Below are 24,145 nucleotides of genomic sequence, written 5' to 3' on the forward strand. Positions count from 1 at the left end.
TCAGCTTTTGGAGGCTGATTATGGGATGGATCCCTGGATATGGCAGTTTCTAGATGGTCCATCCTTTTGTCTCAGCTCCAAACTTTGTATCTGTAACTTCTTCCATGGGTGTTTTGTTCCCAATTCTAAGAAGGGGCAAAGTGTCCACACTTTGGTCTTCGTTTCTTGAGTTTCATGTGTTATGCAAATTGTAAATTATATCTTGGGTATTCTAAGTTTCTGGGCTAATATCCACTTATCAGTAAATACATATTATGTGAGTTCTTTTGTGATTGGGTTACCTCACTCAGGATGATGCCCTCCAGGTCCAACCATTTGCCTAGGAATTTCATAAATTCATTCTTTTTAATAGCTGAGTAGTACTCCATTGTGTAAATATACCACATTTTTTTGTATCCATTCCTCTGTTGAGAGGCATCTGAGTTCTTTCCAGCTTCTGGCTATTATAAATAAAGCTGCTATGAACATAGTGGAGCATGTGTCCTTCTTACCTGATGGGACATCTTCTGGATCTATGACCAGGAGAGGTATTGTGGGATCCTCTGGTAGGACTATGTCCAATTTTCTGGGGGAACCGCCAGACTGATTTCCAGAGTGGTTGTACAAGCTTGCAATCCCACCAACAATGGAGGAGTGTTCCTCTTTCCCACATCCTCGCCAGCATCTGCTGTCACCTGAATTTTTGATCTTAGCCATTCTGACTGGTGTGACATAGAATCTCAGGGTTATTTTGATTGCATTTCTCTGATGATAACGGATGCTGAACATTTTTTCAGGTGCTTCTCAGCAATTTGGTATTCCTCGGGTGAGAATTCTTTGTTTAGCTCTGAGTCCCGTTTTTTAATGGCGTTATTTTATTTTCTGGAGTCCACCTTCTTGAGTTCTTTATATATATTGGATATTAGTTCCCTATCTGATTTAGGATAGGTAAAGATCCTTTCCCAATCTGTTGGTGGCCTTTTTGTCTTATTGACGGTGTCTTTTGCCTTACAGAAGCTTTGCAGTTTCATGAAGTCCCATTTGTCAATTCTCGATCTTACAACACAAGCCATTGCTGTTCAATTCAGGAATTTTCCCCCTGTACCCATATCTTCGAGGCTTTCCCCCACTTTCTCCTCTATAAATTTCAGTGTCTCTGGTTTTATGTGGAGTTCCTTGATCCACTTAGATTTGAACTTAGTAGAAGGAGATAGAAATGGATCAATTCACATTCTTCTACATGATAACAACCAGTTGTGCCAGCACCATTTGTTGAAAAAGCTGTGTTTTTTCTACTGGATAATTTTAGCTCCCTTGTCGAAGATCAAGTGACCATAGGTGTGTGGTTCATTTCTGGGTCTTCAATTCTATTCCATTGGTCTACTTGTCTGTCACTATACCAGTACCATGCAGTTTTTATCACAATTGCTCTGTAGAAAAGCTTTAGGTCAGGCATGATGATTCCACCAGAGATTCTTTTATCCTTGAGAAGAGTTTTTGCTATCCTAGGTTTTTTGTTATTCCAGATGAATTTGCAGATTGATCTTTCTAATTCGTTGAGGAATTGAGTTGGAATTTTGATGGGTATTGCATTGAATCTGTAGATTGCTTTTGGCAAGATAGCCATTTTTACAATGTTGATCCTGCCAATCCATGAGAATGGGAGATCTTTCCATCTTCTGAGATCTTCTTTAATTTCTTTCTTCAGACACTTGAAGTTTGATATTATTTGTGACTATTGAGAAGCACCCTTGTTTCCCTAATTTCTTTCTCAGCCTGTTTATTCTTTGTGTAGAGAAAGGCCATTGACTTGTTTGAGTTAATTTTATATCCACCTACTTCACCGAAGTTGTTTATCAGGTTTAGGAGTTCTCTGGTGGAATTTTTAGGGTCACTTATATATACTATCATATCATCTGCAAAAAGTGATATTTTGACTTCTTTCTTTCCAATTTGTATCCTCTTGATCTCCTTTTGTTGTCGAATTGCTCTGGATAGGACTTCAAGTACAATATTGAATAGGTAGGAATAAAGTGGGCAGCCTTGTCTAGTCCCTGATTTTATTGGGATTGCTTCCAGCTGATCACCATTTACTTTGATGTTGGCTACTGGTTTGCTGTAGATTGCTTTTATCATGTTTAGGTATGGGCTTTGAATTCCTGATATTTCCAAGACTTTTATCATGAATGGGTGTTGGATTTTGTCATATGCTTTCTCTGTGTCTAAAAAGATGATCATGTGGTTTTTGTCTTTGAGTTTGTTTATATAATGGATTATGTTTTTGGATTTTTGTATATTAAACCATCCCTGCATTCCTGGACTAAATCCTACTTGGTCAGGATGGGTGATTGCATCAATGTGTTCTTGGATTCGGTTATCGAGAATTTTATTGAGTATTTTTGAATCAATATTCATAAGGGAAATTGGTCTGAAGTTCTCTATCTTTTGTTAGGAGCGGGTGTGGCGGCAGTCCCAAAGGTGCCAGGGACTGCTGCTAAGTCATATGACTTGCACCTGACTTCCTCATATAAGCCACAAACATCTTGAGAGCTGCGCAGGTGCACCAGGATACCGGTGAATCCAATTTGATGGAGATTTGCCCCTGCTGCCCTGATTAGCTGAAGCTGCATGCCTGGTGAGGTGGCGTGGCCTGCTGTGCGTGGATGGGAACTGAAAGTATAAAAGAGTGAGAGGCCCAGGCTAGAGGGAGGATTATTATTCAAGAGAGGATTACTATTAGTGGGGAGATATAAAAACAAGGGAGATATAAAAACAAGGGAGATATAAAAACAAGGGAGATATAAAAACAAGGGAGATATAAACAGGGGAGATATAAACAAGGGAGATATATAAACAAGGGAGATATAGAGGAAGAAGAAATAGGACTGAATAAACATGTGCAGAAGGATCCTGTAGCAGCGTCGTTCTTGCTGGCGAGTTGGGGGCGCGCGCAAGAAGTGGTGCCGAAACCCGGGACAAGAAACATCTTCAGGCACGAGCGAAGACCCCTGCTACAGGGAGGATTCAGAACTGCATCACGGGGAAGAAGCGGTTAATAAAGTGTTCCCTTAAAACAGACTGTTGAGAAGGATCCGGCGTGGATTCAGAACTCTTCAGCTGGGGAACGGTACTGATGAAGAGAAAGAAGAAAGATGAAGACTGAATAAACTGCTGTTAGAAGGACTGGTGGTCGTGTCGTTCTTGCTGGTCGAGAGCGGACGCGACAATTGGTGGCCCGTACAGGGAACCGACTCCCCCACCGAGTTCAGAACTTTCAGCAGTCAGTGGTTGCCAGCAGGGTAAGTTCACGGTGAGTGAAACTTGCGACCCCAGGAGTTTGGGAAGGACCTCGGATAAAATAGAGGTGAGCATAAAGTTGCCAGGAAGTAGGCACAAAGTAACCCAGGAGTTTGGGAAGGACCTCGGATAAAATAGAGGCGAATATAAAGTTGCCAGGAAGTAGGCTTTGGGACAAGTTAAGGTTCCTGGTTTTGGGACAAGTTAAGGAACTATGATAACCTCAGTGTAGTGATCAATTGATCCTCGCTGTGTAGTTATGCTTTTTTCTCCCATTGACCCTTTGTGGGTAGGTCTGATAGTTTTGGTCTTGTTTGTTCTGATATATGGACTCTGTTACTGTTTGAAACTGTGTGTAGAGGCAGTCAAGACAGGTCAGAAAATCCTTACAGAGCAACAAGAAAGTATGTCGGAGGAAGAGAAGGGCTTAAAAAGAAAAAGGAAAAAGAAAGGAGACACAGTGTTATCAGGTGGACAGAAAGGACAGGACAACAGAGCTGAGGCGGAGGAGGAAGGTGAATTAGCTTCTGCTCCCCCTCCCTATGCCTCCTCGGCAGCCATCTATGGGCAGACCTTCTGTCCGGAGGTCTGGAAAGAGGATAGATTCTCCTTGCTGGGATGTCCTATTTTCACTGATCAAGCTGAATTTGCATGGGATAGAGATATGTTGCTTGATCAAGGTCGATTTGCACAACAACAGACAGGATATCCAGTGCAGGTGTTTAAGCAGGTGAATCAGATTGCCATAAGGGCACGGAAATCATTGCCCAACAGAGGGGAAGCTAGTGAAAACTTGACTTTCATATTGACTTCCCAGATGAACACACAGGTGATTGAGGTTATGGTCTCATCACCACGAGGTATTGTGTCCATCTCCACTGGGGATCGATCGGATCAGGTGTTGACGTGGGCGAGAGGGTCTGTTTGTGTGTTTCCACAGGACCAGAAAGAACCTCTTTGGGTGCTGGAGAGATTGGTGAGACGCTGCAAGAATGAGGCTCCTGATCCAGTTGCCCCTGTGGATGTGGTGGATATTCCCACAAGCACAAACAATGGAGCCGAGATGGGAGATCCTTTCGGTATTCCAGAAGCCGATACCAGCTCGACATGACATTCAAATTTTTCCATGCCTTTTTGATCCCTGAATTCCCCTTAAAGAAATAGCCTCTCTGGCTATCTATCCCTTGCTTCAGAGAAGATGAGCGGGGATGAGAGCCCTGGGATGTATGGTTGTTATAGTGTGTGTGTGTGTTTTGTGTTTGGCACATGTGTTAGGTGCAGAGTGTGTGGCCCGCACTTTCGCCATGGTAGCGTAGGCTTTTGCTGCAGTGGAGGCGGGACAATCTCCTCAGATTCGGTTTGCCGCTCTAAAAGAAATTATGCTGCGTTATGCCGTGGGGTGCGAGGCTAAGCATTGCACAGAGGATAGCTTGCTGTTGGCATCCTGTGGAAGGCACGTCTGATTGCATGAAGGTTCAGTGTCCTAGTTCCCTTCCCCCAGGAAAAACGACACGGGAGCTGGCCAAGACCTCTCTGGGTGATGAGCCTAAGGGATGGTTTTGTGTAGGGCCCCTATGCTTGCACACTGGGGATCAGACCTCTACCTTCACCCATGAGGCTTGCTTGCAGCAATTAAGATCTGGCCATAGATTAATCAACATCCTGGCCTTTTGATGCACCTGCCGCAAGCAAAACACAATCTCCCCAGGTGTGGCTTGGCATGATAGAGAAGTAGTCAGTGATAAGACTCCCTGGGCATGTCACCAACCTAAGACAGGGATCAAACCAATGCTGTTTGTCACCCAAGGACGGGTAAGGGGCATGGCTGCGGGGGGGGGGGCTATCTACAGACATTCTCTCTGCCAAAAAAGAAAAAAGGGGGAATTGTTAGGAGCGGGTGTGGCGGCAGTCCCAAAGGTGCCAGGGACTGCAGCTAAGTCATATGACTTGCACCTGACTTCCTCATATAAGCCACAAACATCTTGAGAGCTGCGCAGGTGCACCAGGATACCGGTGAATCCAATTTGATGGAGATTTGCCCCTGCTGCCCTGATTAGCTGAAGCTGCATGCCTGGTGAGGTGGCGTGGCCTGCTGTGCGTGGATGGGAACTGAAAGTATAAAAGAGTGAGAGGCCCAGGCTAGAGGGAGGATTATTATTCAAGAGAGGATTACTATTAGTGGGGAGATATAAAAACAAGGGAGATATAAAAACAAGGGAGATATAAAAACAAGGGAGATATAAAAACAAGGGAGATATAAACAGGGGAGATATAAACAAGGGAGATATATAAACAAGGGAGATATAGAGGAAGAAGAAATAGGACTGAATAAACATGTGCAGAAGGATCCTGTAGCAGCGTCGTTCTTCCTGGCCTGTTGAGCGCGCGCAACAATCTTTGTTGGATCTTTCTGTGGTTTAGGTATCAGAGTAATTGTGGCTTCATAAAATGAGTTGGGCAGAGTACCTTCTTCTTCTATTTTGTGAAATAGTTTGTGCAGAACTGGAAGTAGAACTTCTTTGAAGGTCTGATAGAACTCTGCACTAAACCCATCTGGTCCTGGGCTTTTTTTAGGTTGGGAGACTATTAATGACTGCTTCTATTTCTTTATGGAATATGGGACTGTTTAGATCATTAACTTGATCCTGATTTAACTTTGGTACCTAGTATCTGTCTCTATATTTTTCCACTTCATCCAGGCTTTTCAGTTTTGTTGAGTATAGCCTTTTGTAGAAGGATCTGATGGTGTTTTGGACATCTTCATGATCTGTTGTTAAGTCTCCCTTTTCATTTCTGAAATTGTTACTTAGGATGCTAATTGTTACTTAGGATACTATGCCCTCTATTGAGTCTGGCTAAGGGTTTATCTATCTTGTTGATTTTCTCAAAGAACCAACTCCTTGATTGGTTGATTCTTTGAATAATTCTTCTTGTTTCCACTTGGTTGATTTCTCCCCTGAGTTTGATTACTTCCTGCCATCTACTCTTCTTTGGTGAATTTGCTTCCTTTTTTCTAGAGCTTGAAGGTGTGTTGTCAAGCTGCTAGTGTGTGCTCTCTCTAGTTTCTTTTTGGAGGCACTCAGAGCTATGAGTTTTCCTCTTAGAAATGCTTTCATTGTGTCCCATAAGTTTGGGTATGTTGTGGCTTCATTTTCGTTAAACTCTAAAAAGTCTTTAATTTATTTCTTTATACCTTCCTTGACCAAGGTATCATTGAGAAGAGTGTTGTTCATTTTCCACGTGAATGTTGGCTTTCCAGTATTTATGTTGTTATTGAAGATCAGCCTTAGTCCATGGTGGTCTGATAGGATGCATGGGATAATTTCGATATTTTTGTATCTGTTGAGGCCTGTTTTGTGACCAATTATATGGTCAATTTTGGAGAAGGTACCATGAGGTGCCGAGAAGAAGGAATATCCTTTTGTTTTAGGATAAAATGTTCTTTAGATATCTGTTAAGTCCATTTGTTTCATAACTTCTGTTAGTTTCACTGTGTCCCTGTTTAGTTTCTGTTTCCACGATCTGTCCATTGATGAAAGTGATGTGTTGAAGTCTCCCACTATTATTGTGTGAGGTGCAATGTGTGCTTTGAGCTTTACTAAAGTGTCTTTAATGAATGTTGCTGCCCTTGCATTTGGAGCATAGATATTCAGAATTGAGAGTTTCTCTTGGGGGATTTTACCTTTGATGAGTATGAAGTGTCCCTCCTTGTCTTTTTTGATAACTTTGGGTTGGACGTCGATTTTATTCCACATTAGAATGGCTACTACAGCTTGTTTCTTCATACCATTTGCTTGGAAAATTGTTTTCCAGCCTTTCACTCTGAGGTAGTGTCTGTCTTTTTCCCTGAGATGGGTTCCCTGTAAGCAGCAGAATGTTGGGTCCTGTTTGTGTAGCCAGTTTGTTATTCTATGTCTTTTTATTGGGGAATTGAGTCCATTGATATCAAGAGATATTAAGGAAAAGTAATTTTTGCTTCCTATTATTTTGTTGTTAGTGTTGGCATTCTGTTCTTGAGGCTGTCTTCTTTTTTTGTTCGTTGAGGGATTACTTTCTTGCTTTTTCTAGGGTGTGGTTTCTGTCCTTGTATTGGTTTTTTTCTGTTATTATCCTTTGAAGGGCTGGATTCCTGGAAACATAATTTGTGAATTTGGTTTTTGTCGTGGAATACTTTGGTTTCTCCATCTATGGTAATTGAGAGTTTGGCTGGGTATAGTAGCCTGGGCTGGCTTTTGTGTTCTCTTAGTGTCTGTATAACATCTATCCAGGATCTTCTGACTTTCATAGTCTCTGGTTAAAAGTCTGGTGTAATTCTGATAGGCCTGCTTTTATATGTTACTTGACCTTTTTCCCTTACTGCTTTTAATATTCTATCTTTATTTAGTGCATTTGTTGTTCTGATTATTATGTGTCGGGAGGAATTTCTTTTCTGGTCCAGTCTATTTGGTGTTCTGTAGGCTTCTTGTATGATCATGGGCATCTCTTTCTTTAGGTTTGGGAAGTTTTCTTCTATAATTTTGTTGAAGATATTTGATGGCCCTGTAAGTTGAAAATCTTCATTCTCATCAACTCCTATTATCCATAGGTTTGGACTTCTCATTGTGTCCTGTATTTCCTGGAAGTTTTGAGTTAGGATCTTTTTGCATTTTGTATTTTCTTTGATTGTTGTGCCGATGTTCTCCATGGAATCTTCTGTACCTGAGATTTTCTCTTCCATCTCTTGTATTCTGTTGCTGATGCTCGCATCTATGGTTGCAGATTTCTTTCCCACGATTTGTATCTATAGTGTTGCCTCAGTTTGGGTTTTCTTTATTGTGTCTACTTCCCTTTTTAGGTCTTGGATGGTTTTATTCAATTCCATCACCTGCTTGGTCATGTTTTCCTGCAATTCTTTTAGGGATTTTTGTGCTTCCTCTTTAAGGTCTTCTAACTGTTTAGCAGTGTTCTCCTGTATTTCTTTAAGTGAGTTATTAAAGTCCTTCTTGATGTCCTCTTCCACCGTCATGAGAAATGCTTTAAATCTGGGACTATCTTTTCGGGTGTGTTAGAGTGCCCAGGAATGGGTGTGGTGGGAGTGCTGGGTTCTGATGATGGTGAGTGGTCTTGGTTTCTGTTATTAAGATTCTTAGTTTGCCTTTTGCCATCTGGTAATCTCTGGAGTTAGTTTTTATAGTTGTCTCTGGTTAGAGCTTGTTCCTCAGGTGATTATGCTAGCCTCTATCAGCAGACCTGGGAGATGAGCTCTCTCCTGAGTTTCAGTGTTCAGAGTACTCTCTGCAGGCAAGCTCTCTTGCAGGGAAGGTGCCCAGATATCTGGTGTTCGAACCTACCTCCTGGCTGAAGTTGTGATCCACTCATAAGAGGTCCTAAGATCCTGTGGAGATTCCTGTGGGGACCTTGGGGCTGTCTGCAGACTCTGCGCCCAAGGCACCCCGGTGCTGGTGTGGACCGGAAGGGACTTGTGGCCCTGATCAGGCCGAGTTTTCTGCTTCCCTAATTAATGCAGTCTCAGGTCCTGCCTGATTGAATTGAAGCAGAAGTTGTGTTCTACTCACCAGAGGTCTTAAGATCCCGTGGAGGGTCCTGTGGGGACCTTGCGGGTGTCTGTAGACTCCGTGCCCAAGGTACCCCCATGCTGGCGTGGACCGGAAGGGACTTGTCACTAATGTATCCTTTATCTCTGCCTCAGTTCCTGCCTCCAGGTTCCTGCCCTAAGTTCTGACTTCATTTCTCAATGATGGACTGTGTGGTAGAAGTAGCATCTGAAATAATCTCTTTCTTATTCAAATTGTTTTTTTGTTAGTGTTTCTTTATAGCAACCAAAGCAATCCAAACAACAACAACAACAAAAACTACAACAACTCAACAGCAGCAGCAGCAACAACAACATGAAGACTTCTGACAGAAAAAGTGGTCTTTGTCACAGAAATCCTCATCTGGAAGGACCCACTGATGACTTGATTCAATTCATGAGACTAGCAGACCTTTCTACCTGTGGAAACTGATATACAATCTACCCAATCAGAGAGACCATGTCATACTGAAGAGAAAGAAATAATGACTCTGTGCATGATACCTTCTACTTCATGCTATTGGATATTGTAAAGTTTTAAACTTATTGTTATTACATAATTATATATGTGTGTCTACACACATATATATACACACATATATATATATATATACATATATATGTGTTTATGTATGTATGTACTTTGATTGTATTCCCTCCATTATCCTGACTATCCTCCCTGTCCCCACAAGTCCCATCTTCTTTCAACGGTTTATATTTATGTTTTTATATTTATGTCCTTCACTTATGGCACACTGCAATTAATTAGGAGTTCTTCTACTAGGGTGGATGTGAGTGAGGGAGTCATTGGAGGAAAGATAAATATCTTTTCTGTGCCTATACCATGGAGGAATGTGGCTTTCCCTCCCTCAGCAAGCACCAACAGAATGTTGCTCCTCATATTGAGTTGGAGCCTCATGGCAATTATAGAATACTGAAAGGTCCAGTCTTGCACATATATTCATGGCTTTTGTGAATCCTGAATTCCTCATGCATGTCCTTCCCAGAAGACTCCACAGTAATTATTAGTATGTATAGTTTTATATTTTGTTATGTTGTTGTCTTCAATTTAATCTTATTTCTAACCTCCTCCAGCCTAAAGCAGGCTGGTTCAGACCTTATGCCACTGAGGCAGGGCCACCTGCCTTGCAGCTCCTCTGACTCAGCTAGTTTACTTTGATGTGACACTGCCTACCACCTGCTGAGAGACTGAACCGGTCCTCTGAGATTTTCTGGAGTTAACTGCAACCTGTGAATTTGGTGACTTACTGCTGAAAGGCCGTGCTAACAACTTGGCATCACAACATCAAGAAATTTGGCGTGGCAGACTTTTATTAAACATTTGAGCTTTGATCATGAATCTTGACTTAGCTCCATTTTTCTCTCAACTGCCTAGTTCCCCTCTCTATTCAGCCCCAGCTTGCCTTCCAGGTGTACACCATTTCTTGTGAGCTGTAGGTCAGCTTCCTACATACATACATATACATTAAATTGACTTATTGTCAAATATTTTATGACTCTACTGCCCAAAACCTATGACTCTCGTTCTTCCGATTTCATTTAAGTCCTTCTCTTTCTTTGCCTCTCCTTACTCATTTCACTAGTTAAACATTAGTTCAAAATCAGTACATTTTCATTCAAATGTCATTAAACTCTATTGGGAATTTGGTAAAGTGCTCTAGTGTTTTCTACTGAAAGTCAGTACTGGAAATTTGGCTAAGTCATTATCTCTGGTAGTACAGATATGTTCCCTGCTAAACAGCCAGAGGCAACACAAATCAAAGTCAATTCACCAGGAAAAACCATATACGACAAACGTAAGTAAAAACAAAACAAGAACAACAACAAAAAAACCCAAAAAACCTTAGAAGACACATCCATTAGATACATAAAGCAAAATGAGTAAACACAAAATACATGAGACAGCTGCCCACTGTGACATCCACCCAGAGTTACAGCTCCTCAGTAATAGACATCAGAGGAAGGGAGACAGCCAACATGTCAGATAAAGACATAGTGATCTCCTTTGAAATAATAAAAATGACCATATATTGGAGAGTCAAGTACACATAAGAACAATTTTGAAGAGTCAACTCAGGATATGAAAAAAAAAAGTTATAAAAGTGAGTAAAATAGCCAGTAACTTTGCAAAATAAAAAAATAAAACAAACAAAAATGTATGAAAATGTTAGCAAGAAAACTGAGATTCGAAAATGAACCAACCAGGGCTGAAGAGATGGCACAGTGGTTAAGAGCACTGACTGCTCTTCTGAAGGTCCTGAGTTCAAATTCCAGCAACCACATGGTGACTCACAACCATCTATAATGACATCTGATGCTCTCTTCTGGTGTGTCAGAAGACAGCTACAGTGTACTTACATATAATAAAAAAGCAAACAACTCTTAAAAAAAAAAGAAAATGAACTAATCAGATAAACAAAACAGCATCAAGTGTCATTAACAAATAATATGGATGAATTTCAGAGAAGTACAGGGTTCAGACAGCAATACAACAGGAAAAAATATATAGAAAAATGACGAAGATATCCCAAACTTCCTAGAATGTGTGCCACATCCAAAAGGCCAAACCCAAGAATCAGTGGGACAGAAGAAGAAGTTGAGAAAAAGTCTGAAAACAGAATTTATTACACAAATGATTGCTGGATAGTCTTCAAACCAAGTAAAAGATATGGAGATCTAAACTAGAGAGTATTTAAAACCTAAACAGACATGTTCAAAGAAGATCCAGTCCATGCCTTGTAAAGAAATGATGTTAAGAACAATAAGTGGAAAACACCAATCTACATTCAAACCAGAAACACCAGACAAGGCTACTCCCAAGAGCCAATTAAAAAGGGCTGACATATTTTAAGGCCTGAAAATACTTAACTATCAGCCAACATACTTGGGAAGTGATCATTTCAATTCCATAGAAAAAAATAACATTTTTTTTAGAAAAGCACAAATGAAAATAATTCACAACCACTAGTACAACACTGCAGAAAATCCTTAGAGCAACTCTATAAATGGAAGGAGAAAGGCAGTGTCATCCACAAGACCACATACATAATGAAGTTCATGAAAGGAAGGGTAAAAGGAGGAGAGCCAGGAAGGAATCTATCATGACCAAGACAGCCAACCAACAGACTCTTAATATGAACAGGGAAGGAAGAGAAGACCACCAATGATCCATGCAACCAAAATGTCAACACAAGCATGGTAGACAGCAAGCTGCTCTCAAAAATAAAGCTGAAAGTAAATGGATTGTTATTAAATTAAGGTTAGGGAGGTGCAGCATGCTGGAATTGTCTGTACCAACTGCAGAAAAGAGTTGCTAGCACTGATTTGGAATTAATCTTTGGAAAAAGCTACTCAATTGGACACTGGGGCACCTGACTGTACCTTCCAAGTTTTCTCTGCTTCTGGGATGTGGGAATGTTGCTGGGAAGACAGGATGTGGAGCACTAGTCTGCACTTATCCTGCCATCAGGTGCTAGCCTAGAATGAAGCCCCAATACACTGCTCAGGAAGTGGGAAAGCAGTCTAAGATGTGGGAGGCTAAAGCTGGGATTCCCTGACTCTCAGGTGTCCAGTTACCACTGAAAACTGCACAGAGAGGTTGGAATGGAGGGTAGGGGGTCCACAAGCCAGAGATGAGGAGCCTGAGGGCCAGAGGCTCCCAAACTCCTGGACATCCGGATGCCACTGGTTTGTGGGGAGTTGGGAATGAAGTTGGACCAATGGGTTGAGGAGCCCAGGAATGGGAGGGGATGGGAGGTTGGGGAACTTCAGCTTAGCTCAGCCTTCTCTATGCTCCCCCACAATGGTTTGTTTGTTTTTTGTTTTTGTTTTATGAAAGAGACAGTCCTTGGTTCTAAACTGTTTATTGGTTGTTCATTGTAGAAATTGGATGCATACCACCTTCTCAAGGTGGACCTGAAATTAAATACCTTTTGAAGGAAGGAATGTCCAGGAAGGGAAGCTTATTGGCTAAACCCTCAGGGCCTCTAGAAACCTCATTAGCATGGGGAACTCTGTTCTGATTATCATGACCTGTCAGATTCCTATGCAGAGTGTGGTCACGTGACTGGGGCCTGGTCGGAAGCAGGTGAAGCTCTTACTGTCCTCTCAGAGGTCCCCAGGGCTTCCAATCTGTTCCACCTTACCAAGTTTCCTGGCACTGTCCACTGCCTCACATCTTACTGCAGTTTTAAGAGACCTATACACCTGAGGCAGAGGCTTGCCAGTTTGAGTCCGTCAAGTACAACAGCTACAACCTCCCTAAAACATAACAACAAGGAGCTGGAAATGTCGTCGGCACATTGGAAATTCATTTTTGCAATGCATAGCTTTTTGCTGTCTTTAAAGACATAGAGTTTTGCCCCGATCGATGCTCTTTCTGATCACAAACTATTACTCTGTGCTCAAATGGTCCTCTTCCCTCACCCTCCGGTATACTATAGGCAAGAGTCACAGTGTCTCTTTGCCTCATTGCGTGTTTCTAAAATTAATTCAAAGAATGAGTATATAAGAAGCTTATAAATCCAGGAAGAAAAGAATCAATAAAAATGGAAAAGTCTGGCCATTTCACAAATTATACCACACCAGGCCTACCAGTGTGAAGTCGGACAGTCCATGGAGAGGGATGTGAGGATGATTATAGGAAAGATGGAAAAAAGACTCAGAGACCAAAGTTAGAAATTGGCAGGGCTGCAAGTATGAACCACACCAGCAGCAAATGTATTTTGCATCGCCTTTATATAATTTACATTATTGTGGGAAACAAAGTCACAAGCTGGCAGAGACAATGGTTAATGCACATAGGATATCCATTCCCATCTGGAGGACTCCCTGTTCCTTCCACCAAGATTAATAGGATGTTCAACCCCTCACCTTGAGCTTTAAGTGTAGCTTCTCTTATTGGTCCATATGTCAGCAGGTCAGGAAATCTGCCAGCAGACCCTGAGCTGCCTTGACTTTGGCTGACAGGTTTTCACAGAAGCAGGCAAAATAGCTCCTGACATTCAACTCAATAAATAAGCACATAAAAATGACCCCTCCATTGTCCCCCTCCTGCTGCTGGCTCCCTGACTGTCCCTTTGTGTTCTTTCTGATTTTCTGTTGCCTGTTTTCCTGCTTCTCTTCCACTTTCAGGCCTCCATTAAGAGCTTGTTTTTGTTTTTGTTTTTGTTTTTGTTTTTGTTTTTGTTTTTGTTTTTTCCCTCTCATATCTTCTTCTAGGCCAATAGTCAATGACATTTCTACACACACATACACAAACACACTAAAATCTAGGACCTGCATAGGAAAAAAAATGCAATATTTGTCTTTCTGAGACTCAAAGGGAAGTAGTTTTTGACTGAATCGGCCACCAGATGTCTAACTGAAGTATTTGATATTTTAGCTGAGCTCCTGACTGCCCTCTAGTGCTCAGGAGTTAAATTGGATTCCTAGTGGTTGAAGCAGCTATCCTTGATCTGAAGACCAAAGTGTGTATGCTTCTGAGGCAAAGTGTGGAGCAGAGACTGAAGGAACAGCCATCCAGAGAATGCCTCACCTGGGGATCCATCCCATATACAGTCATCAAACCCGGACGCTATTGAGGATGCAGGGAAGTGCTTATTGACAGGAGCCTGATACAGAGGCTCCCTGAGAGCCTGATAAATACAGAGGCAGATGCTCACAGCTAACCATTGGACTGAGCACAGGGTACCATATGGAGGAGTTGGAGAGGGACTGAAGGAGCTGAAGGGGTTTGCAGCCCAGTTGGGGGAGCAACAGTGTCAACCGGCCAGACCCCTTGGAGCTCCCGGGGACTGGACAACCAACCAAAGAGTACACATGGAGGGATCTATGTGGCAGAGGATGGCCTTGTTGGATATCAGTGGGAGGAGGGGCCCTTGTCCTGTGGGAGTTCGACGCCCCTGTGTAGGGAAATGCCAGGGCAGAAGGTGGGAGTGAGTGGGTGGGTGGGTGGGTGGGAGAGCACCCTCATAGAGGCAGGGGGTGTGGGGAGGGATAGGAGGTTTCTGGAGGGAAACATTTGAAATGTAAATAAAGAAAATATCAAAAAAAGGATAGAACTTTGTGATAATGATGGCAGGCATGATTTAGTAAGAAGGTTGTGGTTTTGACCCACAGCTGTCAGATACAATGATGATTCATGCAGGAGTGCTAAATGTGATTCATGGGTACTTTAAGATGGAGAACAGAAGATTGCTTAAGGCGTGGAGCTTATTAGAACATAGTCTGAAGAATGACCTAAGCCTTGGGAAACTGAAATAGGCTTCAGGCAAAAAGGCAGAGGGCCTTTGACCTCAGGTGCATTCTTGTTCCCTGGATTGGTCTTGGACGTGATTTTGTGCCCTGTGTGACAAACGTTAATGTCGCCTCCGATTCTGACCAGCAGAAAGGTACGATGACACTATGTTCTTCTCAAAGAAGTTTATTCAGGAACCTTTCAACATGCATGCAGGAATCTCTCTCTAGGAATAGTCTCTTGTGTATCTATCTCTGCCCTCAATCGCAATCCCTTATATAACCCCTCACCCACGCCCAATTATCCCAGTCCATGTAACAGCAGTCAATTGGCCAGAATCATCACTATGGTCCGATCTTGCATCATGGTGCACAAGCGCAGTTCTCACGATGGTCGTGGCTTATTTTCAGGTGTATGAGGAAGTCAGGTGCACGTCATAAGACTTGGCTGCAGTCCCGATCACCATCTTGGGACTGCTGCCACACCCACTCCTCACATCTCCCCCTTCTTTACTTATTGGCAGAGAGAATGTCTGTCTTAGGTTGCCCCCTGTGGCAATGCCCCTTACCCGTCCTCGGGAGACAACCACATTGGTTTGATCCCTGTCTTAGGTTGATGACACGCCCAGGGATTCTTACCCATCATTGACTACTTCTCTAGCATGCCAAGCCACACTTGAGGAGACTGTCCTGCCTCCACTACCACAAAAGCCTGCATCATCAAGGCTTGGGCTCTGCGCTGATGACTCTGCATACGGCAGGTGTAGCAGAAGGCCAGGACACTGATTAATATCAGACACAGGGCAAGTCCATCAATTCCATCCCACTCTTTCAAGTGGGAGACAGCTGTCAGCAATCCAAAGCTTCTGCAACACCTGCGGATAAATTATTCACAGCCGCAGCAGTTTGTAAGGGATATGGCCACAGCCATGGCTGCGGTGGCAGAGATCGCTACAGCCGTGACAACGGCTGCAGCAAGGCCAAAAATCCCTCTTAGGTCTAAACAAAGTCATAGCAGAAAGAGCTAGAATGGGCCAATGTACAAAGCGAGGCATCCTAGTCACAACAGCCAAATGATATTCAGATGCATTCCAGCACATACTATAATAACAAATATCACTACTCTAATTTACAACATTATTCTCATAACTACCATTATAAACAATAAACACAAAAGGAGGCCACATACAAACAGGCATAGCCTGAAAAGAAACATTCCTCCCTCCAGCAAATTGAAATACAGAAGACTCAAACACACTAGAACCATTCCAATAAAAACTTGCATTGCCCCAGGCCCCTCCTGCCACCATGCTTAAGGGGGAAAGATCAGTGCAACTACCATTCACCCCACATAACAACCATACATTAAAAGGATTACTAGCTCTTACCTGAGCTGGATTTTGATATGTCCAATTATACCCTGAAAAGGAACTATTATGGACTGTACCTATATAAGGGGAAAAGGAAAAATAATTCTTCACTGCCCAATCTACTTTTCTAGATTGACAGCCTGTCCAAGGTAGAAAGGAATCACGAACACTCCCACAAAAAGGGGCCCATCTAGGTTAGGAGGGTATAGTGCCATTACCCTTGAATATACTGGCAGACCACAACCCTCGAATCCAGGTAGCATTAGCTTTAGTAGATACAGCTGAACACAATCACTCATCTGTGAAATATTTTGAATCATCTGAAAACACAACAATCCCTTTAGCTGAAGCTGCATAGATTCCTGCACTAGAGCTATCTCTCCCTCCTATGGTAAAAGGGCAATTGTAGCGAAGCATTAAATGTAAAGAATCAAGGAAACACTTGCACTGAATGCGTCAACGGCATGGGTTTCAGGAACACAGACATAATTCCCCAAGGTAGCTCTTCAGTTCTCACTAGCGGGAGCATTCCCAGCCACAGGAACATCCACGTCCTCATCGTTCTGCTTGCCCTGAACTGCTCTGGTCAGCTGTTCTGGGACCCACAGCGGTTGTCTGTGATCCTGGGGAAACACACAAACAGACCCTCTCTCCCAAAACAACACTGGGTCAGGGCCCTTCCAACAACCAGTCAAGACATACACTTGGATGGATAATTAGTTTGAGCTGCTACAAATCTCCCTTGTCCCAGCAGCATGTCTTGATCCCAGGCTGGCTGGCCGTTGCCAGCATTGATCTCTGCTTGCTCAGCAGCAGACTCAATGAAAAATGCCTTCCAGGCTAAATATTGGCCTGGTGACAAGCAGGCACGAGCCAGATTCTGCCAATCGCTTGGAGTCATGCAGTAGTGGTGCAGGTTCTCTAATTGCGCTCTTACAAAAGCAGCGCTGACACCATAAGTACGAACCCCCTTCTGCTAATCTTTGATCTTCCAATCAAGTGGCTCGTGATATGACCTCCCTGTGCATCCTGAAATACAGGAAAGCACTGGGCTCTCAGTTCCCTCCAGGTTTCTGAATGCAGACTATGCCCCGATGCTTTGTCAGGGACATATGAAAGTGGCCACGGCAGCCCTGGCCTCGAAGGTTCTACCTTCATTTTCACTTTCTCTAGACTGTCAGCTATGCTCTCCAGATCGTCCTCAGACATATCCCCATCACTAGAACTTCCTTCTGCCTCTGACTTTTGGGATTGCTCCTCTATCACCTGATTCAGTGCCTCATTGCCCTTTTGGAGTTCTGCTCCACATCTTTCCTTATCCTCGATACAATTCCGTATTAGCTTCCACACTGGCAGCACCCCTTTGGCAAGAACTCCCTGTTCTGCAAACTTCAAGTCCTTCCCTAATTTCTCCCAACTGGGCCCTGTAAAATGTCCTGATACAGGGAACCAAGGAGTGACCTGATCCACTGCTTTTAAAAAGTTCTCCAGGGTCTCCTTTTTCAGCCCCATTCCTTTCACTTTCAGCAAGTCCTTAAGGGCTTGGCACACTGTTTGACCTGAGGCTGAATTTCCCATGGTGCTTGGTGCAACTTGTCCCAAAACCGGGAACCTTAACTTGTCCCAAAACCGGGAACCTTATTGTCTTAATCCGAGAACTTAAATTGTCCTATTTACCTGGGAAACTTACCAGCTAGCTGCCCTGACTGCAATGAGTTCTGAACGTCCCCGTACGGGCCACCATTTGTTGCCTCTGATTCTGACCAGCAGAAAGGAACGACAACACTATGTTCTTCTCAAAGCCGTTTATTCAGGAACCTTTCAACATACATGCAGGAATCTCTCTCTAGGAATAGTCTTGTGTGTATCTGTCTCTGCCCCCAATCGCAATCCCTTATATAACCCCTCAACCATGCCCCATCAGCCCAGTCCACATAACAGCAGTCCATTGGCCAGAATCATCACTCGTCATATTGTCTGATCTTGCATCATGGTGCACCTGTGCAGGTCTCATGATAGTCGTGGCTTATTTTCAGGTGTATGAGGAAGTCAGGTGCAAGTCATAAGACTTGGCTGCAGTCCTGGGTGCCATCTTGGGACTTCTGCCACACCTGCTCCTCACACATTTACATTCAACTTATAGGACATAATTATTCTTGTTGGTTGTCAGAACATATCTATAGAACCCTATCTGGTCAGTGTACCCTGAATCTGGATATGACCTTCTACCTTGCTTTCATTGCCTTCCCAGATATAACCTATACCACATGCCAGGAAGTTGTGTTTAAATTGATCTGTCCTGAGAACATTCTGGAAAAGGGCTGCTCTGTTAATATTTAGTCTGTGCTTACTGGTGCTTTTGTACATGTTTTTCTGAACTCAAAAACAACATTCCTTTCATCCTTGCTTTCTTTGCTATATTCATGTATGAACATGTATTGAAGCTGTAATGATGTTATATACAATATTAGCCTGGAGTCCTCTACAACTTTTCAGGTCTTCAAAGCATAGGATCCAGCACAGGTTGACAGAAGTTCACAGAGCTAAGCCTTGTTGCATAAGCGGGATTGTTTTTCTTTGAGGGTGAAATGTGTATCTATATTCTGACCCTTTTTGAACTACAGAAATATCCTGAGTTGTAGAAACAAGATATTGATGCAGAAGCCTCTATAGGTAGCATGACAGAGTGTTCCTTCTGTCTTCCACCCTCCCAACACAATGTATTCCCATTACCAGTAAGACATGTGACAGAACACAGATGTCTGTGAGAAGCCATGAGAGCAGTCAGTAGAATGTATTGCCAAATGGACTTGAGAAGACTCTATGGACTTCATTTTGTGGGAGACACTACAACTGTAGAGTATGCCAACTAGACTTTATGGAATACATGGTAAGCAGATTTAGTTCATTGTCTGGGGTGGATTTCCATGTGTTTTCTTATTTAGTACTTAGTAGACATGCCAATGTTGTTTAATCTCCTCTTCTTGAACAACATAGCAGCATTGAATGCTGACCAGTGCAACAACAAGCGTCTCTGTCCAACACTGACATTGTCCAGATGCATACCACTTACAAATGTTAAATCAAGATGCAGTAAAAACGTTTAAGCAGCTACACATTACAACCAACTAGATGAAAGCAGCAGTTAACAATCCACCAACTAAAAACACCCAGTGTCAGATAGGTTTAGCATAGAGTTCTACCAGACTTCAAAGAACTAATACCAATACTTCTCAAATTGTTTCAAAAAAGAAAGGGCCATTTCCAAATTCTTTTCATGATGTCAGAATTACTGATATTAAAACTAGTCAAATATCCAACAAAAAGAAAGTATTGTAGACTAATTTTCATTATGCACATACATAAAAAATTCTTAATAAAGCACTTGCAAACTAAATTCAAGAACACTTCAAAGAGATCAAATTGACTGTGATGTAACCAGCTTTAGCATAAAAAGGTGACTAGATCCTTATCTTTCTCTCTGAACAATGCTCAGGTCCAAGTATATGAAAGACATCAGCATAAGACCTGCCATTGGAGAAAAACATGGGGAATTTGTTTCAATTTAAAGTCACAAGAAAGGCCTCCCTAAGCATGACACTAAGAACAACTATTGGCAAATAGGATGAAACTACGAAAGTAAATGACAATAAATGATGATGCGGAGACAGGGGATTCTTGTTCACTGTTGCTGTAAACTAGTGCAGCCACATTGGGAACTAATGTGGGGGTTACTCAGCAAAGCCAAAGTAGGTCAAGCATCTGACCCAGCTATGCCACTCCTGGACACATTCCCAAAGGGCACCCTATCCCATTAGAGAGAGACTTGCTCATGCGTGTTCATTGCCTCAGTTGTCACAAGTTCTAGAAAATGGAGACAGCCTAAATGTCTGCCAGTGACTGAATGGATAAATGGCTGTGACTACATGTCCAAGATATACACAGTCAAGCCATCCAAAATTGCTGGATGGATGTGGGAAGGATTCATGAAGTCCCACCCCTAAATGAGAAGCAATTGACAGTTTTTGGCTGCTGGAGAAGGAGAGTCAGTTTTCTTTAGATATGTAACCACTGAGGTCTAACTATGACCCAGTAGATGGTCTCACATCTATCCTAACACAGAGAGCACTGAGTAGACTCAGTAGTTATAAACAAACTAACAAGCAAAGAATATGAGATTTGTGGGCATGGGTTATGAGAAGGGCAGGGGAGAATTTAGAGTTGAGGGAATAAGGTTTGAGTTTGATTACGAATGGGGTATTGGTGATGTAATGGTAAGCACAGCTACCTTCCAAACATGAGTGCCTACTGCAGTCACCAAGGTTTAACCATAGGGATCTCTCTGTCTCTGTCTCTGTCTGTCTCCGTCTCTCTGTCTCTCTGTCTCTCTGTCTCTCTGTCTCTCTGTCTCTCTGTCTCTCTCTCTCTCTGTGTGTGTGTGTGTGTGTGTGTGTGTGTGTGTGTGTGTGTGTGTGTGTGTGTGTGTATGCTCAGATGCTCAGAGACCAGTTTCTCCAAAGCAGGACAGCTACTCTAAGTGATTCCCCTTTTTATGTACTGGGCTTTTTATTGATCCATATATGTTTTAAAACCTATTCATCTGGCAGGTTCTCATTGGCTGAAGAAGGTTTCCAATTTATACATGTTGGGGTTGCCTAATGTTAAAATCAGGCATTGACTCTTGAGAATGGTTGGATTCTGGGTATGTAGAAGAATAATAAATTATGTTACTGGAGGACCGATCTCAGTGTTCTCTAATTCTGCTCAGTAATACGTGCCCTGTAGGATGGATGAGGCTGTCAGGAATATCTCAGAAATATTTATTCTAAGATTGCATCAAACATATGAAACTGTGAGCTATATCCGTAGGTAACATTCAATTAGTTCTCAGGTATGCATTCTTCATTCTTAAAGGCAAGTATTGACTAAAAGAGGAAGATAAATACATTTTAAAAATATAAAAGTGTAATAGAGGATTGGAACAGATTATTTACCAGATAGGATAGGTCCACAAGGTGTCAGAGCATCTCTGCTCCTGCAGACTCACAAAGTGACTTTTTGGTGACCCACTGTTAAGAGCAGCCTGCAGTCAGCAGCCTTCTGTGAAAATCGTTAAAGACTCTTCAGTGCTGAGGAGGACAGAGGAGGTGAGCTGATAGCAGAGGCATCCTGCCTGGCTGAAGACCAGTCCTGAGGGAGAACAATGAAGACACTGGCTGGGTGTTTGTTCCTATGCTTGTGGCTTCAGTTGGAATGTGAGTGAAAGACTTTGGGAAACAAATCATTTGCCAGTGTCCATTGTCAGTCTATGGAGCAGACTGGCCACCTCCATTTTGCCTGATATAACTGTAGGAAGGAAAACAGTGTCTGGAGAATGGTTGCTAGATTGACCTCCTGTTGTTTCCTTTTGCACAGGTGTGAGCAGAGGAAAGCAGGTGGAGCATCGCCCTCCTCACTTCAGTGTCCAGGAGGGAGACAGTGCCATTATCATCTGCATCTACCATTCTTACTTCTCCTACAAGCAATAGCCTAGGGCCGGTCTCCAGTTCCTTATGGAGGTTTTGGTTTTTTGAAATGGGTATGGAAAAGAAGAAAAAGTACTCACTGTCCTACTGAATATGAAAGACAAATCTCTCTATCTGAACATCACAGCAGCTCATCCTGGACACTCAGCCATGTACTTCTGTGCAGCAAGTGCACAGTGTCCTTCAGGCACATCCTGCTTGCACACTGACCTGAAAACAGGCCTGGAAACAAATATATTTTCCCCTGTTGAGACCAAGAGTTTCCTGTATTTTATGCTTAGTATATGGATGTTCTAAAACATCTTGAAATCCTGTTTCTAAAACATACAACGAGTGCTTGAGCATCTTAAATGAGGTCTCCTTGAGAATGACTAATTAGATGTCAAGACTCTAGAGTTGACTGCCAGATACTTTTTAGATTGTCCCCACTCCACAGACATCTCAGTGTAACTGGTAGGACACACTCATAATGGAAAGATTCTTAACTTTTAATAATGGTACTTAGAATGTTCATTAGGTTGTTAATGCATGGGGTAGGAAAATCATTAAAATATAAACCAACATTTTCCTTATATTGTTACTAAAATTAGTTCAGTTTTGACTTCCATGTGTTCCCTGGCCTAAGCATTTCATAACTGACAACCATAAAACCAATTTTTACGAGTTTTAGAAGATTTCTGATTGATTCTTTGTGAATTTCACATGATGCACCATAATCCTACTCATCTCCAGTCCCTTCATATCTGCCCTCTGCCCTCGAAAGCCCCGCCAAAACAAATACCACAAAATCTCTATGTAGAAGCTTCCATGTGTCAAGACGTGTCACACAGTCTACCCTTCTGCCAAACAGCTTTACTTACAAGTGTTCATTACAATGAGCCACTGGTCTGGTTAGAGGCCTCTGGTTTCTCCTACACTATCAATCCTGGATCCTCACCTGGACTTCTCTTGGATATACTATTGTTGTCCTGTCTCATGGAGAGCTTGTAGCTTTGGTTCTGCAGGGCCTGCCCCTTCATGTTCTGACTCCTGCTACAAAATGAAGTTTGAAATACACAAAAGCACAAGAGACCACAGGGGACAAATGTCAATTTCTATGTAATAGCTAGTATACAAAACTCTATCAGCAGCAGGACTTAATGGAAGGAGATGGGTGACTATTCCTAGATGTGGAGTTTATTTTTGTGGTGAGGAACTTTGATAAAATCTATTAGATGATGCCGAGATAGTTCTTTGAGTAAAACAATAATCTTCAAATTCCCTTTGGATGGTTGAATTGTATCTGAATGGTATTTCAATAGAACATTTACAATACAGATCTCTAACAAGTTGAAAAACCTAAATTCTGAGAGTAAGTATCCGTGAAGTGAAAACAAAGCTTTTCCTTCCAAGCCAGTTAAGACTCTGCCCATTCTGTTTCTGTATCTGAGCTGAAACACTCACTGCCTCCTGCCTAGAACTGTCACAGCCTGTTCACTAGACCAAAGCTTCCATTCTTGCTGGAAGACTGTCTGTAGACAGCAGTATTTTACATACTGTCCTAGTTTTCCTTCTATGGCTGTAAAAAAAAAAAAAATCTGACCAAAACCAACTTGGAGAGCAAAGAGTTTATTTGACTCACAGGTTACGGTCCATCATCAAGGGAAGTCAAGGAAGAACCCAGAGTCAGGATCTGAAACAGAACCATGGAGGGGCACCGCTAACTGACTTGGTCCTCGTGTTTCAGGAGACTTATTTTTAAACAACACAGAACTACCAGACCAGGAGTCACACTGCCACAGTTGGCTTGGCATTCTCACATTGATCACCAGGAAAATGCTCCATACATTTCCCTACATGCCAATTGATATGTGTTTTGTTTTTTATTATCAGTTAAGGTTCCCTTTTTCCAGATTACTCTTGCTTGTGTCAAGTTGAGAAAAGCCAAAACAAGTTGACATATTTTCTTCTTGACACATAAACCATCACTAACTGTCTTATTCAGGGTTTCTATTCCTACACAAACATCATGACCAAGAAACAAGTTGGGGAGGAAAGGGTTTATTCAGCTTACACTTCCATACTGCTGTTCATCACCAAGGAAGTCAGGACTGTAACTCAAGCAGGGCAGGAAGCAGGAGCTGATGCAGAGGTCATGGAGGGAT

General features: G+C 42.5%; 1 pseudogene and 1 further gene; both read left to right on the plus strand.

Moving 5' to 3' along the window:
• Positions 1 to 24,145, plus strand: part of Tcra (T cell receptor alpha chain) — a 1,796,232-nt gene that overhangs the window by 437,941 nt on the left and 1,334,146 nt on the right.
• Positions 21,680 to 22,173, plus strand: Trav3d-2 (T cell receptor alpha variable 3D-2; annotated as a pseudogene). The gene is given in 2 exon segments: positions 21,680 to 21,735; positions 21,892 to 22,173. Coding segments are annotated over 2 exon segments (338 nt in total).

The sequence above is a fragment of the Mus musculus genome, chromosome 14 (genome assembly GCF_000001635.26).
Source record: "Mus musculus strain C57BL/6J chromosome 14, GRCm38.p6 C57BL/6J".
Taxonomy (NCBI): domain Eukaryota; kingdom Metazoa; phylum Chordata; class Mammalia; order Rodentia; family Muridae; genus Mus; species Mus musculus.